Source organism: Vanellus vanellus (genome assembly GCF_965231255.1).
Source record: "Vanellus vanellus genome assembly, contig: HAP1_SCAFFOLD_33, whole genome shotgun sequence".
NCBI classification, from domain to species: Eukaryota; Metazoa; Chordata; class Aves; order Charadriiformes; family Charadriidae; genus Vanellus; species Vanellus vanellus.
In genome coordinates, this window is record NW_028128339.1 from 2,173,091 (window position 1) to 2,189,491 (window position 16,401).

A 16,401-nucleotide genomic window follows, 5' to 3' on the forward strand; every position below is an offset into this window, starting at 1 on the left:
CGACTCTGTGACATCAGCCCCGGGAACAAGAGCACCGTGGGCAGCGTGAGCACTGCGGGCACTACGTCGGCTGCGGCACTGGTGGCGACAGGCCCTCGGTTCGCTTCTTGCAGGTGCCACGTGCCGCCACTGGCAGCAATGAAACTGCTCCTCGTCGTCGTCCTGCTGGCCCTGTGCTGGCCTGTGCAAGGCGCGTGGGACAGCTGTGGGTAAGTGGCCCCAGGCTCTGGGGGGGAGCTTGGGCAACCCTGATGGGGTTCACTGGAGGGAGCCCGCTTGTCCCCCGTGGCCACAGCTTCCCCAACCCCGCCTGGGAGCCTCAGATCCTGGCCAGCACCCCGGCTGCTGGCACAGCTCCTCTGCGGGGCTCAGGCAGAAACAGGGGCGCACGCACGCCCGCCCCAGGGGGTTCCCTGGCCCTGCTGTCCGTGCAGCGCCTTGTGGGGAGGGAAGAGACCTTCAGCCTGAACCGCAGCACGCGTGGAGCAGGACAGTCATGAGTTTCTGGTTACAGAGGGACCTGCGGGCTCCGGCCCATGGCTTACCAGTACGGCATGTCGCGCGTGGTGGGTGGCACCGATGCCCGTCCAGGAGCCTGGCCCTGGATCGTCAGCATCCAGGACCCCTGGGAAGCAGGCACGGGGCACATCTGCGGAGGGTCCCTCATCAGCCCACAGTGGGTCCTCACGGCGGCACACTGCTTCATCGAGGCCAGGTAAGGAGGGCCAGGGAAGGGGGCTGTCCCCACCACCCTCGCGGGTGCCCTGCGTGCAGCACCGCCTGCTACTCCCATCCCCATTCCTGCCAGTACGCCCAGTGCCTGGGCACTGCCGAGCCCAGCCCAGAGAGTGCTCAGGAGAAGGCTGGGCTCGGGCCACTGCTTCCTAGCAGCCTCCAGCGCCACATGGCTCGTGCCTAAGGCATGCCAGGGCGGTGGCAGCCTGCGTGGCACTGCTCTCCTCTCTGCCTTGGGAAGCAGAAGGCAGGGAACGGCGGGGCTGCTGCAGCGCGTGGCTCCGCTCCCTCTGACCCCCCTCTCCATCTGCCTTCCAGGAACATCAGCATGTGGCGCGTGGTGATCGGGGCCACCCAGTTGACTCGGCTGGGCCCCGAGGCCCAAGTGCGCCATATTAAGCGGCTGCTGGTTCACGAGCACTACAGGAATATCACGCAGAGGAACGACATCGCCCTGCTGGAGCTGGACCAGCCGGTCCAGTGCAACTCCTACACCCAGCTTGCCTGTGTGCCCGACGCCTCACTTAGAGTGTCAGAGCTGCACACCTGCTACGTCAGCGGTTGGGGCGCCACCACTGCAAGATGTGAGTTCCCCAAAAGTGCTGGTGTCCTGAGTGCAAGCTCGGCACACTGGGGAGAGGGGTTGGGCTTCCCGAGAGCGGAGGTGAAAGCCGCAGTCAGGCTGTGGGGACGTACGCCTCCGGGGAGAATGGGCTGACCCACTGCCCAAAGCCAGACAGAGGGGAAACACGGGCACAGTGCCTTCAGGACGCAAAGCCAAGCCCTAGGGAAGGGGTTCACCCAGGCAGGGGGGGAGCTGCTGGGGCTTCATTGCTTTCTGTGCTCACAGCTGCAGGGTCAACGGATGTCCTGCAGGAGGCCAAGGTCCAGCTCATTGATGTCAACCTCTGCAACAGCAGCGGGTGGTACAGAGGGGCCATCCACAGCCACAACCTGTGTGCTGGCTATCCGCAGGGTGGCATCGACACCTGCCAGGTAGGACGTGCTGCAAGTCAAGCCCCGGCAGCACCGGCAGCCCTCTCGCAACGCCCAAACATCGCCCGGCACGTGCTTGGCCTGGCAAGTCACCCTGCCACCGCTGGGTCTCCACCGCTGCTGGGGCTCACCTCCCCTTCCCCAGCTGCAGGTCCTTGCCCAGTGCCCGCCTTGTCCCAGAGCCCGGGGACGCTGCCCAGAAAGCCCATCCTGTGCTCCCGGCAGCCCATAGGTCCAGATCCCAAAGCATCCCCCTTCCACACAGCCGGGAGCACTGTGCAGAGATGAGAGAGCGCCCGACCTTACAGGCCCTCCACCCTCTCCCAGATGAGGCTCTGTAGGCTCCAGCGCCGGAGCAGCGCCGTTGTGTGCAGTGAGCAGAGCTCTGGCAGGTGCTGGGAGAGAGAAGGAGCCGGCCAGAGCGCTGACAGCGGCCACCCACCACCACCTCAACCCTCTCTCCTCCCCTGCAGGGTGACAGCGGTGGTCCTCTGGTGTGCAAAGACAACAACGCGGACTACTTCTGGCTTGTTGGGGTGACCAGCTGGGGAAGAGGCTGTGCCAGAGCCAAACGGCCCGGAGTCTACACCTCCACCCAGCACTTCTACAACTGGATCCTGGTCCAGATGGGACTGCACCCAGCAGTAAGGGGTACTCCAACAGCACGGGCTTGGAGTCATTTTCTCACTGCCTCAACCCCTTATCAGAGGCCAAGGCCAACACCAACACCACCGGGCACGATTAGCTCCTGCCCATTTCCACTCCAGAAGCTGGTGGAATTCTTTACTCGGGTGCAGGAGCTGCTGCAGGTCCTGTGGGGGAAAAAGGCTTGAGCAGCGTGACGAAGAGGCTCCAGAGCAGGCCGCCCTGTTCCACGACCATTTCCTTCCGGGGCAATGCCTGCTGAGCCAAAGGCAGCCTCAGTGCCAAGGCCTGCTCTGTCCTGCCCGCGCTCCTCTGAGCGCAGAAGGGCTGATGTTGACTCGGTTGTAGAAATAAAGTTCCTGATTTTCACAGCTGAGCGTGCTTGAGTCCAATTCAGTCTCCGGTGCAAGGCAAGGACTTGCATGCCCGGCGCCTGCCAATGAGGCCGCAGGCAGACAGCAGGGCACGAAGGGAAAGAGTGACTCCCAAGGGCTGAAACGGTGCCTGGTCAGAGAGGAGGGTGCTCAGAGCCACCATGGGACAGAGAAGACTGGCACATGGAGGATAGGAAACAGTGATGTGACCTGCAGATGACTTTGGGGGTATGCATTAAGGCACACAGCTGGAGATTAGGGCCCAGTGTAAGCCGTAGCTAATTGAACAGACAGTGTGAAACTGCTGAGCGTGACAAGAGAAATTGCTGACCACAGCAAAGAGTGAGAAGCCAACAGGGCTCTCAGTCCCAGAAGGAAGAGCCGGATTTCAGGGGTAGTTAACGGGGGATTGATCCCCCCTTGTCTCCATTTTCCCTGCTTGAACATCCCCCTCATCTTCCTTGACTCCTCCCTTTCTCCTCCCTTGTCTCTCCTCCCAAACAAGGGACCCACCCCAGGTCACTTCCTCCCTCTCCTCCCAGGTTTGCTCCATCGCTGAAGAGATTTGGTGTTTCAGGTGCTGGTAGCTCGGTCGCCTGGGACCGCCATGGCATTACTGATGCGGCTTCCTGGGCACTGCTGTCCCTGCTAGATGCCTCTGCCCACACGGACCCCAACCATTCCTCCAGTTGTCTGTGCAGTGTGGCCACTCTCATCGTTCCTCCTTGACCACCTGCCAAACGTGGTGCTGGAATAGCAGAGTACCCACAGAAGAAGGTTTGCTCCATCGCTGAAGAGATGGGGTGTTTCAGGTGCTGGTAGCTCGGTCGCCTGGGACTGCCTCGGTCCCCGCCACTGCCTGCATGCATGTGGGCCACCCCCACGTACTGGGTCCATTAATTTGGACAGGTATGCCACTGGTTTCCTTTCTCCGCCCCATCCCTCCATTAGGACTCCATGCGCTATCCCTTCTTCCACGTTTACAAGAAGGTGAAATGGTTTTGGTTTCTTTTTTTTTTTTTTCTAGGGAGGGGAGGGCTAAAACCAGGGCTTTTATTAGCTTCTGCTTCAGTTTTTGTAATGGCTCCTGTTTGTCTTCTGTCCACTGTATTGGACCTTCTTTTACTAGTTTGTCATACAGAAATTTTACTAATTGAGTGTATCCCTCAACCCATAGTCTACAGTACCCTAGTAACCCTAAAATCTTCCTTATTTCTCTTTTTGTTCTTGGGACACTTAAAGCTGTAATCCCAGAAATTCGTTCTGGATTGATTTCTCTTTTTCCTCCACTAATTAAATGCTCTAAATACCTTACTTCCTTTTGTACAAACTGCAGTTTTGCCTTTGACACTCTTAATCCTTGTTCTCCTAAAAAATTCAGCAAACGTATCGATGTCTCTCTGACTTTCTGCTCTTTCTCTCCTGATACCAACAGATCATTTACATATTGCAAGATTCTTACTGGGGGTTCTGCCTGGAACTCCCCTAAAATTTTCTCTAGCATCTGTCCAAATAGATTTGGGGATTCTGTGAACCCTTGAGGCAGGGAGGTCCAGCGGAGTTGCTGCTTCCTCCCAGTGTCCAGATCTTCCCATTCAAAGGCAAATAAGTTTCTACTCTCCTCTGCTAACGGACAGGCCCAAAAGGCATCTTTAAGGTCTATTACACTAAACCATTTACGATTCTGCGATATTTTACTCAGGAGGGTATATGGGTTCGAAACCACAGGCTGCCGAGTCTGTACTCGTTTATTGACTTCTCGTAGGTCTGCGACTAATCTCTATCTCCCCTCAGCCTTCTTGACCGGTAGAATTGGACTATTGTAAGGTGACATCCAGGGTTCCAACAATCCATCCTTCAACAATGAATCAATTACTGGTTTTAGACCTTTCCTCCCCTCGTAAGATACGGGATATTGTTTTATCCTTACTGGCCGGTCCTCTTTAACTTCTATTTTCGTGCGGGTTCATTTACTTGTGCTGTTTTCTTCTCCTGGCAACGCCAGCAGCAGAGCGGTCGGAGGAGAAGGGTGAGTGCCAGGCTGGTGGTGCGGAGGGGCGTGTGAGTGTGATGTGCGCGGTGGCCCCGGAGGGCACTGAGAAGGGTCGGTTGGTCTGGCTGTGCAGGGGGATGCTCTGCCTGCAGCGATGGCCCGAGCAAGCGTGGCCTTGGGGAAGCATCTGGTTGAGCGTTTGTTGGTGTGCTGGAGAAGAGCTGGGCAGGTGTCCCAAAGGGCAGCGTTTGGTGGGACGTCCTTCACCCCAAAGCTTTGTGGGACCTTTTTGAAGCCACCCTGGTGAGGCCTCTGCTCCTTCCACCCAAGTACTTTATGTTTCACACCGTGGAGTGGTCATTTCTGACTGCATCCTCAGCAGGACCTGGGGCCTGTGGCTGTATCTTCAACTGTGGAGCTGTAGAGACCTGGCAAGGATGGAGGAGAAGGAATGAGGCTCCTGGTGAAGGGAGGGAAGTGAGGAGGTGCAGTGTCCACGCTGGCCTTGAGGACTGGCTGGGCAGGAGAGGACATGTTGGTGTAGGAGCCATGGAGCAGCCTGTGGCCAGAAGCAGAGGGTGGACACAGGGAGCATGGGCTCAATGTGAGAGGGAGCATGACCTCGGCGCAGCGCGTTTAACTAGAGGGCTGGGAGCAAGAGCGGCGTCCAGCCTGGGCAGGGGAGCTGGGTCTGCTCGTCCTCCATGTGAGAAATGGTGGTTTGCAGGTAGCATCTGGTTGCACTTGCTGGAACGCAGAGCAGGAGAGAATTGTGTCCTGGTTTTCCCCTACAAAGGCAAGACATGGGTGGAAACGTGGCAGTGGGGAGGGACTGGGAGTAACTGGGACCTCCCATCCGCCTCCCAGCCCCATCGCGCTGGGATGGGGTTGCATATCACCCCAGGGTTTCGGGGCTTGAAGGGTTGTCCCCGTGTCCCTGCCGGGCTCACAGTGGTGGCATGCTGCTCTGCGTCGGGCTGGGGGTGGCTGGGAAAGGTCTGGCACGCTGGGGCCATCACTGACTCTCATTTTCTCTCCCACCATAGAGCTCCTGGGCGTACCTCTCAGGTCTGTACGGAGCCCCCCTGGCCGGCGCCTGCTCCAGGCTGAACAACCCCAACTCTCAGCCTGTCCTCCCAGCAGAGGGGCTCCAGCCCTCACAGCATTTCCGTGGCCTCCTCTGGCCCCACTCCAGCAGGTCCATGTCTTTCCTATGTTGGGGGCTCCAGAGCTGGATGCAGTACTCCAGGTGGTGTATCACCAGAGCAAAGCAGAGTGACAGAACCCCATCCTTCGTCCTGCTGGCCACACTTCTGATGCAGGCTGGGATAAGTGTGGTTTTCTGGGCTGTGATCACTCATTGCCATCTCATGTTGAGCTTCTCATCAGTCAGCACCCCCAGGACCTTCTCCCCAGGGCTGCACTCCATCCATTCTCCGCCCAGCCTGGATTTGGGCTTGGATTGCCCCGACCCAGGTGCAGGACCTTGCACTGGGCCTGGTTGAACTTCATGAGGTTGGCATGTGCCCACCTCTCCAGCCTGTCGTTAGTAGAAGGCCAGGCCTGCAGCACCCCGGTTATCAGCCCAGCTCTGGTGGGAGGGGATGCTCCTACATGGGGAGGTTGCCCTGTGCTGGGGGGGGACATCCCACCGAGGGAAGGTCTTGCTGAAGTGGGGGCCGCACTCATGCTCCCTCTCCCTCATCCCTCCCCAGATCGCCCCGTCAGAAGGTCCCGAGGGCAGCGAGCGCATGGTCATCATCACAGGGCCGCCCGAGACTCAGTTCAAGGTGCGCTGGGTGGGGGCTGTGGGTGGGGGGGACAGTAAGGGCCAAGTCGAGAGCATCCCTGTGGTCACCACTGTGCTGGCAGCCTGGCTTGGCCTCCCTCAGCACCAGGGGAGCTCTTTGCTGGGTACCGTGGTTTTGATGCTGCTGGACGTGGGGACATCATCACCTTTGGGGATGGAGGGGCACAGCAGGCGCTGCCTGATGGTTTTCCTTCCTGTCCGTCTCCTCCCCAGGCCCAGGGGTGAATATTTGGGAAGCTGAAAGAGGATAACTTCTTTAACCTGAAAGAAGAAGTGAAGCTTGAAGTCCACATCAAGGTGCCTTCCTTCGCCACCGGCCACGTGACAGGCAAAGGTGGCAAAACGGTGGGGGGTGGTGCCCCAGGCATGCAGAGTTGGGAATCACCCATCACCCCTGCCCACCCCAGGGGAACAAATCCCGGGTGCTCAGTGGTCTCAGCGATGTCTTGACCCTCAGCCCCCATGTTCTGGTGGTGGTTCTCGTTGGTCCCAAGGAAGGGGGAGACACACAGGGTGCCTGGTGCCGTCGTGACTGTGGCAGTGGAGGATTTTGGCTCTTCCACAACAGAAGCCTCTTGTGGTTCACTCCAGGTGAACGAACTGTAAAACTTAACCAGCGCGGAAGTCATTGTGCCACGAGACCAAACCCCGGACAAGAATGAGGAGGTCATCATTAAAATCATTGGGCATTTCTTTGCCAGTCAGGTACAGTTTGGCCGTGGCTTTACCCGATCCTCCCCGGCCGCTTTTGTCTACCGAGGAAAGGCACAGGGCTTGCTGAGCCCAGCAGCACCCGAGCGTCCTGCCGCTCTTCTTTTGGGAGGTCCCTGTGCCCCCAAGATGCACTGAAGGTGTTTTGGTAGCTCCCCCTGGCTGTGCGAGAACTGAAATTGAAGATTGGCTCGATTGAGCTAAAAATGGGTGTTTTGAATGCCGTGCAGAGCAGCACCCAGGGTGTGAATGGACTCCTCTATGCAGGCAAAGCCATGCGCATCCCACCTGGGTGCATCTTCCATAACCTTGTCTCCTGTCCACTCGAGCAGGATCGCAGCCCCCCAGAAAAATTCAGGTGCTCTTGAGGAGCGATGGAGGAAGCACAAGTTAAAAAAAAACAAAACCAAAACAAACAAAAAAAACAACACCCCAAACCGCCCCCAGAATTAATTATGGCTTGTCCAGAGTGACATGTTGGGAGCAGTGAGATGCTCGGTGGGGGCTCGGGGGTGGGTGGTGGTGGGAGAAACAGTGCCCTGACCCCCACCTCTTGCTTTTCCCCTCTCCTCCCCAGGACTGCACAGCGCAAGATGAGGGAAATGCTCCAGCAGGTGAAGCAGCAGGAGCAGAAACACGCTCCGGGAGCCCCGGCCTCGCAGCACAGCAAGGGAGGCTCCCGCCGTGCCGCCCAGCACCGCCTGATGAATGTAACCCCACTGCCGGATATCCCACACACCCCCTCCCCAAACCCTCCTCCCCCACCCCCAGCAGGTCAGGGGAGCAAACCAAAGACCCCCCCAAACACACAGCCCCCCATTCCCCGCGGCGCTGCGAGGATGCACAGCCGAGGGGTACGGGGAGGGCTCTCTCCATCCCACAGCCTCCCCCTTCCTCCTCCCTCGCCTCCCGACGCTATCCCTTTAGTTGGACTAACAGAGGCAGAGAGAGAGAGAGTTTTTAGTATTTTTTTTATTATTATTTTTAATTTACTAAAAGCCACCTGTTTTTCACCTCAGGCACAGCCGGAGGAGCCGGAGGATTTTTCAGTTTTGTAAGGATTTTAATTTTTTTTTTTTTTTTCAGAGGGGGTGGGGGCGGGAGGAGGATGTTTGGTTTTTAGCCAAAGCCGGCTTTTCTCGAGGTTCAAGGACAGGAACTAGTCCAGTGGTTCTCTAATGCCCGGTAGAGCAGGGATGTAGGATTGCCAGCAGGGGGTGAAACCCCCCATAATAATTAAAGGAGCGTTAAAAAGCGATTTCTTAAGGGCTTTGAGAAGAGCAGTGCCTGTATGAGCCAAGAGAAGGGATCCCGTCTCCTCAAAGAGGCATTTCTCTTTCACGCGCCCTTTCCTCTTTGCTTCCCTGAGTCCCAAACTGGGGTTGGCATCTGCTGCGTCCCCCTGTCCCGGCTGTCCCTCTGTCCCTTCGCTCTCCATCACCGCCCCGACGCGGCTGAAAGATGCGGGTTGCAGGAGAGAAGGGGGGAAAGAGGGGCGGGGGGTGTCCTGGTTCCGGCAGGGATGGGGTTAATTTCCCCGAGGAGCCGGCAGGGACACAGGTATCCCATCCCCTGTGAGCCATGCCCGGGGCTGGGGGGAGCTCGCCGGGGGAGGGGGCGGGAAGTCGCGGCTGGGAGCGGGCTGCGGCGGTGCGGGGCCGGTCGGTGCGCGGAGGCGCTGTCATCGCGTCCGTCTATTCCTTTACCGCTGTTATTGGGATTGTTTGCCCTTCCCGTTGCTCTTCTCTTAAACTGCCTTTATCTCAACCCGCGAGTTTTTTGCCTTTTTCTTCCGATTTTGCCCCCGGCTGCGGGAGTGGAGCGAGCGGCCGCGTGGTTCTTTGTTGCCGGCTGAGGCCAAACCACGACGGGGGAAACACCGGATTTCCAAGAGGTTGTCAGCCCAGGGCTGGGGGAAAAAAAAAAAAACAAACAACAACAAAAAACCTAGCAAAATTATTATTTTTTTTAAATTTCAAAAATAAAGCACACACAACCCCCAACCCCAGATGACACACACACATCCACACAGAAAAAACCACCTCAGGTTTTCATACCTCAGCACCTTGCGTTTGTGTTTCCCTTCTAGAGATTTTGTGTGCCTTGTAAAACTGATACTTGGAGCTTTTTTTTTTGTTTAATTTGTTAAAAAAAAAAGACGAGTTGGAAAAAACGATCTCGACCGAGTGTGAAGCAGAAGGAAACCACTCCCACGGGTGCCAATGCTCTTCCGTAGTCTCCTTTGGCTAACTGAGAGCCAGGGGCTGTTCCTTTGGAGAAAGCTTGAGAAATGTTAAAAAGGAGAAAAAAAAAGGGGAAAAAAGTGGTGGAAAGAAAAAGGGGGAAAAGAAAAAAAAGCAAAAGAAAAAAGGAGAAAAGAAAAAAAAAAAAGAGAAAGAGAAAAAAGGGGGGGAAGAAAGGCGGAAAAAAAAGGGAAAAAGAACCCCAACTCAAATATAAAAAAAGGTTGTAAGAAAAAAAAAAAAACAAAAACAAACACAAAACAAAACCAAGCAAGGAAAGTGGTGAAAGCCGCTGGGAAGAGGAGGGACGAGGGACGGGAGCGAAGGGGGGGGGGGGTGAGGTGGCGGTGCCAGTGTGGCCCCAGGGGCTGTGACACCATATTTTTGTCCTCTACTGCAAAGTGTTCCGTGAAAAAAAAACAACCAAACCCCACCCAACGACAACATCATCACAAGAAAAAGAGAAATCTCTGCAGCTCACACGAGCCTGAGCTCGCTCTCCGTTGCTCTCTTTCCAGTGTCTCGGGGGGGTCATGGCCGAGCTGAGATTGGGGGGTGGTGGTGGTGGGAGTTTGCCCCATGGCTGTGATGGGGGGAGAAGGGGTGGGTGGGGAGTGGGGGCTGTGCTGTGGGGTTTTTTTGGGGTGGTGGTGGTTTTTTGCCAGGCGCAGCTTTACCCAGTGGCTCGGGGAGGTGTTGGCATCAGGAAGCCTGTGCTAAAGCGGGTTGGGGGCCTCGCCGCAGTTGGTTAGCAGAGCCAAAGTGGTTACTAATGGTTATTAATGGTGCACTAATTACGCCCGTGTAACTGGGAAGCTCAGATGCCCCCAGTCACCCACCCCCATCCCCCCCCCCCGGGTGCTTCTCTAGCCAGGCGAGCGCTGGGCGTCCCCCCCGCAGGAGAGGAGCGCACCTCCGGGGTGGGTGGAAGGGCGTCACCCAACGGGGAGAAGACCAAGATGGGGCTTGGGTGTCCCTTGGGGTGGCCGGGTGGCGGGGTAGGGCTGCTGGGGGCTGCCACGATGAGGGACACCCCCACGCCTTTCTCCATGGCTCCCAGAGCTCTGCTCCCTCCCTCCCTCCCACCCATCCAGTGCCACCGGAGAGGTGGTGTCCCCCCTCCCGGGGTGGGCAGGGGCTGTGCCACCCCACCTAACACCTCAACGCACCAAACCAGCTTTCAGCAGTCACAGCCACCCGGGCGCTGCCAAGGGGGCAGCAGGGGCTCCCCACAGGGGGTTTACAGAACACAGAGAGTGTCCGTACACCACTAACCCCTCTCCAGGGGCGGATTTTCGGGATGCTGCTTGCTCATCTCACCGCTGAACAACTCCCCGATTGCCCCTTCAGCACATTGTGACCATCGCTTCGTGGCTTTTGTGCTCCGATGCTCCTCCTGGCTCCAATCCTCTTCCTGGGGGATTGTGAGGGAGCAAAAAACCACATCGCTACATCCAACTTTTTTTCAGTTAAATAAAAAAAAGAATAAATAACCCTCTCTTATTACCAGGTAGAGTTTTGTTCCCTTAAGGCTCTTTTTATGAAAATAAATATTTAAATTATATAAAGAAATAAATACTTCTCTTTTCACATTAGATAACTCCCTGGAGACAGCAAAAAACAACCCAACACCACTGTGCACCAGTGTCCACCAGGGCTTTATACTTTTGTGGCTCTCATGTGCCAGGCCATCGAATCCACACAGTCCAATAAAGTCGGTTGTCCCTCTCCTCCTCCTGGCTGGAGGCAGGGCACCTCTACTGTTGACCGTAGTACCTACGATTATCAGATTGGTTCCTACCTGGTCCGTAGGATCACCTACCGTAGGTTGGAGCAACCTTCTTCCTGTAAGAATCCTTTCTTCTATCGGCTTCATTTTGCAACTCAAGCACCCGTGCCTGTAGGGCTGAGGTAGGTTCTCCATCCCTCTTCTTCATTTCTTCTGCATATTCACAGAGGCAAACCCACAGGATATCTCGCATCAGCTTTGATTTGTCTTGAGTCGGAGGGTGGTTTTTCTCTTGAGTAGGAGGGCGTTTCCTCTTAGCAGCTGCAACATGAGTCTGTACAGGGAAAGCATGGAGTTTTTCCTCCACCTTGGTTAGTTTATCAAACAGTTTATCGGTTTGCTCAACTAATCTCTGGGTCATTTGCTCTATTTTCTCAGTCAGTTTCTCAGTCATTTTCTCGGTGGTCACAGTCAGCTTTTCTATGGCTGCCACAGAGAAGGGACCAGAGAGACTGTCTTCATACTGTCGTACCTTCTTAACCCCTTCATTTACAGTTGGTGTGTCAGTATCGGATCCTCCCCAGACCATTGTTGACAATGGGTGGGAATATGTTGATGGTGCACTTTGTACAAACTTTTTGAGCAGAGATCGTTTGCATGGCATTTCATCAGGGTCTACTATCGCTTGCCCATCACTATAAATCACCTCTCGCACAGGCAGTTCTTTCAGGTACAATCCCTCCATCCTTGGACAGGTTTCCCAATCGCCTAGCTTCTCTGCCATCTCAGTCTAGGGTATCTGCCCCGCTATCCCAGCATCGGAGCAACCAGGAGACAAGTGTTTCGCCTTCATGACGACTAAAGTCCTTCCTGATACTTCTCAGATCTTTCACGGAGAAGGATTGAACAACTCCCTCTACATCTGAGTCCTCCTGTGGTGAGGCTGCCCCAGAAGGGGCCTCTCCAGCATCTGCTCTAGAAGGACTCTGGCCTTTGTCTGTTTTCAAAGGTCTCTTTCCCTTCTGTGGTCTTGAAGGACCCTCCCCTGGATCTTGTTCAGAACTCTCCCCCAAGCTATGTGACTTGAGGTGGTCTTTGTGGTAAGGGGCAGGGGAAGGAGTTGACCTCCTCTTCCTGCTCCTGGTTCCCGGGGCGGCTTGTACCGATTTTGATGGAGTTGGAGTAGTTTTGGTACTGGTTGTAGTGGCTGCAGTAGGTTGTGCCGGGAGAGGCGGCGGCGTGGCTTGTGCCGCTGCGGGGGGGGCGCGGCTTGTGCCGGGACGGGCGGCGGAGGGGCCGGTGTTGTTGCGGTGGGGGGGGCGGCTGCCGGTGGTGCGGGTGCCGGTGCCGGTGCAGGCGGCGGCGGAGGCGCCTGTGCCGTGGCGGTGGGGGGGGCGGCTGCCGGTGGCGCCGGTGCCGTGGGGGAGGCGGCTGCCGGTGGAGCCGTTGCTCCGGGGGGGGCAGCTGCGGCCGGGCCGGGCGGGGCCGCGGTTCGCGCCGCTGCAGATCGCCGAGCGGCTGCGCGGGTCTGAGTGGCGGCAGCGCACGGTCCCCTCCAGCTCCCCCTGCACAGATGTTTCACAAGAAACCACCCCTGCACCACATTCAGGAGCATCAACAACAAAACCACGATCTTAACAAGGTACCAGTCCTTATCCTCAGAGCCCAGAAGGTTGCCATGCCCCAGCTCTGATGGGGTCACATCAGCATAATTATCAAAGGGCGAAGTAAACATTCCCCAGGTAGAAGAACCCTTTGATCCCTTTGGTCCCCTTTCTACTGAGCATGAGGCAGATGGGATGGAATACCCTGTTGGTCAGTTTTGGGTCACCTGTCCTGTCGCTCCTCCCCGCAGGTGGGACCCCACTATGCTTTTCCGCTTCCGACCCTCCAACGGGGCAAATAACAAAGCTGGTTGGCCGTGGGGGTTATAGCAATAAGTATAAGCAAGAGCCTCTCTGCATCCCATGCCTGGGCATCAGCTGTAACCATTGCTCTTATCGCTCTGAGAGAGTGAACGCTGACGGCACAATAGGCAGTTAATTTCAGTTGGTAGAAGAGGCCCAGCTAAGAAGCCAAGTTACTGAACAAAATTGGTTCTCTTTTACCTCAAACCAGGACACAGGGAGAGTTTCCTTCCATTAAGGCTCTTTTTATTAAAATAAATATTTATATTATATAAAGAAATAAATACTTCTCTTTTCACATTAGATAACTCCCTGGAGGCAGCAAAACAAGCCAACCCCAAACCAGCCCAAAGGACAGGGGCTTTGGTGAGAAATCAAGAGATGGTAAACGCTTTCTTTCCGTGGTCGTGACAAATCCAGTTTTAGGAATCAAGGAGATGGTAGATATTCCAGAAACAGAGGAAAACTCTCTTTGAGACGGTAGTTCAGCACGTTGTCCTTGGGAAGGTAAGTTGGGCAAACACGACTGTAACCACCACCACAGATGTTTCCCATTTGTCTGTAACGTGGTCGCGTGCGCTGCGAGGCGCGAGCGTGCGGCTCAGCCATGGAAGTTGACGATGTTCCTTCTTCACTCTGCCCTTAACGAGGTCACACCCACCTTTCTGGCTTTTGCTTAAGGTGCGTTAGCTAATTTCAAAGAGAGTTACTGTCTCCAAAATAAGGGGGGGTGGGGGGTGGTGGTGGGGAAATAAACTGTCTTAACCACTACTTCATAACTTGAAGAGGAAAACTTGTGTACCAAAACCCCAGAGTTACTGTCTCCAAAATAAGGGAGGTGGGGGGAATAAACCATCTTAACTTCTCCTTCATAAGCTAAAGAGGAAAACTTGTGTACCAAAACCCCAGAGTTACTGTCTCCAAAATAAGGGAGGTGGGGGGAATAAACCATCTTAACTTCTACTTCATAACCTAAAGAGGAAAATTCGTCTAAGAAATGTAACTAAAGGTCTAAGAAAACTAACTAAAGGCCTAAGAAAAGTAACTAAGGTCGAAGAAACATAATCAAAATAAGAACTCTAAGAGTCCACGTGTCACAGCAGCTGTTGGTGGATTATCTCCCACACCATCTTCTTCCGGAAGTATGGCATGTGAGTCTGAAAAGAGAAGAGAAAGAAAAGAGAAATTAAATAATGACGTCACGGTAGAAAGAGGCGGCAAACACGCATAAACGCCCAGCGGAGTCCTTAATAGGAAGTTCCCTTTAGGAACTGTCAACCGTTTGGGTACAACACCCCACGCGGTTCCTAAGAGGGTGACACGACAACCCGACAAAACCAGATTGACTTGACCGCGCGACAGCTTACAAGCACGCTAATAAAAGACCCGTCTAAAACGAAATCAAGAAAAAGAAGCGGTGTCTTGACTGGTCAAAGGGTAGAAGCCATTTCTCCAAAAGATACCGAGCCCAGATATGCCAAACCCGCTGGCGGCAGTATCTTGCCCAAGAGGAATCTCACCGGCAGCAGCTCCCAAAGGCGGGGATGGAGAACCACAGCTCTGCCCTGCCCAGGCCACTTGGAGGTTCTGATCCCAGCAACTACGCACCGAAACGGGGTACGAAACCTCAGCCCCTGCCCCGGACACAATGAAGAGCTGCTGCCTAACCTCCCTGGCTCCTGTCCCTGGGCGAGAGGGGCTTGGAGGGGTTTATGACCTTCACTCACCTGGCTAAAGTTGAACGGTTTCTCTCTGGCGATGTAATCTGCGTATTTACACATAAAGACGCCGCAGTCGCTTCCATTCAGCTGCTGAGGGATCTCCTAAGGAATGCAAAGAAGATGGAGGATTTCCCTCTGTCTCAAAAGAAAAGCAACTTGGAAGCAGCGCACATTACCCACACCGACACTGCGCTCACCGCACACTCCTGACCCTACTTGCCTAATCCCCGATACCCACTCCCGCCCACGAGGAACAGACCCAGTTCACTGCTCACCATCCCTCCCCTCTGCCTCCCGGACTCGGACACTACGATCCAAATTTTTGGCAGGCCCAGAAGGCGCAGCAGCCCTCCCCCCTGCGAGGTGTCTCAAGGTTCGCACCGCCTCTTTCTTAAGTGACCTTTCTTAAATCCGGTCTTTAGGGACTGCTTTTTACTATCAACTCCTCGAGGAACATCAGCTCAACCCTTTCTTTGTCACGTGCCAGGATCTGGGCCCCAAAGAAGCACTGACAGTTCCCATTTCAAACCCAAGGGGTGCTCACGTACACGTGGCTCCATGCTGTGAAGAGTCCACTCTGAAACATCCAGCTCCAGCTGTCTTTTTTCCCAGCTTTCTTTTTGCAGGTATTGGCTGGTTAAAACAAAAGGAAAAAAAAAAATCCCTTTTCATCTCTGTAATTTAGGCCAACAACAAAATAAAGCGGCTGAAGGATCACAGGAAGACGGACGGCAGGACGGTAAAATGTCAGAGGATCCTCACCGCAGCTGATTTAAGGCTGATTTTGAGGAAAAATCCCAATCTGAAACTTACAATCACGGGGAGAGGCTGTGAGCTAATGGTCAAGAACGAGGCCAACGACTCCATTGCTTCGGAGAGGTCAAAAAGCCCCAAATCACATGTTATCAGAGCACAAAGAGACAAACCAAGCAAGGAACTGTAATGCCGTAATTCCACCGGGTGCCTTGATCCCACATCCTGGGCTCCGACTAACAAAGTCGGCACACGTGTGCCACGGGGCTATGGCGTATTTGGCTGTGCCTCTCACGGGAAGGTGGCAGAATCCAGGCACCCCAGACCCTGGGTGCAGGGGACGCTGTGACAGCAGATAAGCAGTCGATGCCAGACAAGTCGCAGCAAGCAACGCCAAGATTCCTGCTTGGTTATCTACAAGCCACGTGAAAACTGGCAGTCGCCTTACAGGGACTAAATCTAAAACCCCTCTCCTCATTCACACCAGAAAAGCAGTGACGGAGCGGTTACTTACAGCAAAGTCTGACAAATCTTGTCCCCTTTCTGCCCAAGCGAGTCCAAGTACGTGATCGTGTTCTTCCTCAGATCTATGACCTGTTATTAAAAGGTGACCGTTAGGCAAAGCACAACCTTGTGCCGCACACCCCCCAACACCTACATGACTTCTCTTGCCAGTTTTTGCTCCCTGTCCAATTCTAAAGAAAAAGCCCGTGGGACTCACGGCTAGTGTCCAGTGTGCTTGCAAGTTCACAGGCACAAAGATGATGTCCTGCTTGAAGACATC

At 55.1% G+C, this 16,401-nt stretch overlaps 1 protein-coding gene across 1 annotated transcript in view; it reads left to right on the top strand.

Annotated features, from left to right (window-relative positions):
• Window positions 1–554: 554 nt before the first annotated feature.
• Window positions 555–16,401, top strand: part of LOC309684586 (acrosin-like) — a gene marked incomplete at both ends in the record, with an annotated part of 34,400 nt that continues 18,553 nt past the window's right edge. The window contains 4 exons of the mRNA XM_082500473.1: window positions 555–715; window positions 1,054–1,319; window positions 1,586–1,731; window positions 2,205–2,382. Coding sequence (XP_082356599.1) covers window positions 555–715; window positions 1,054–1,319; window positions 1,586–1,731; window positions 2,205–2,382 — 751 coding nt within the window. The remainder of the gene's footprint in view (window positions 716–1,053; window positions 1,320–1,585; window positions 1,732–2,204; window positions 2,383–16,401) is intronic.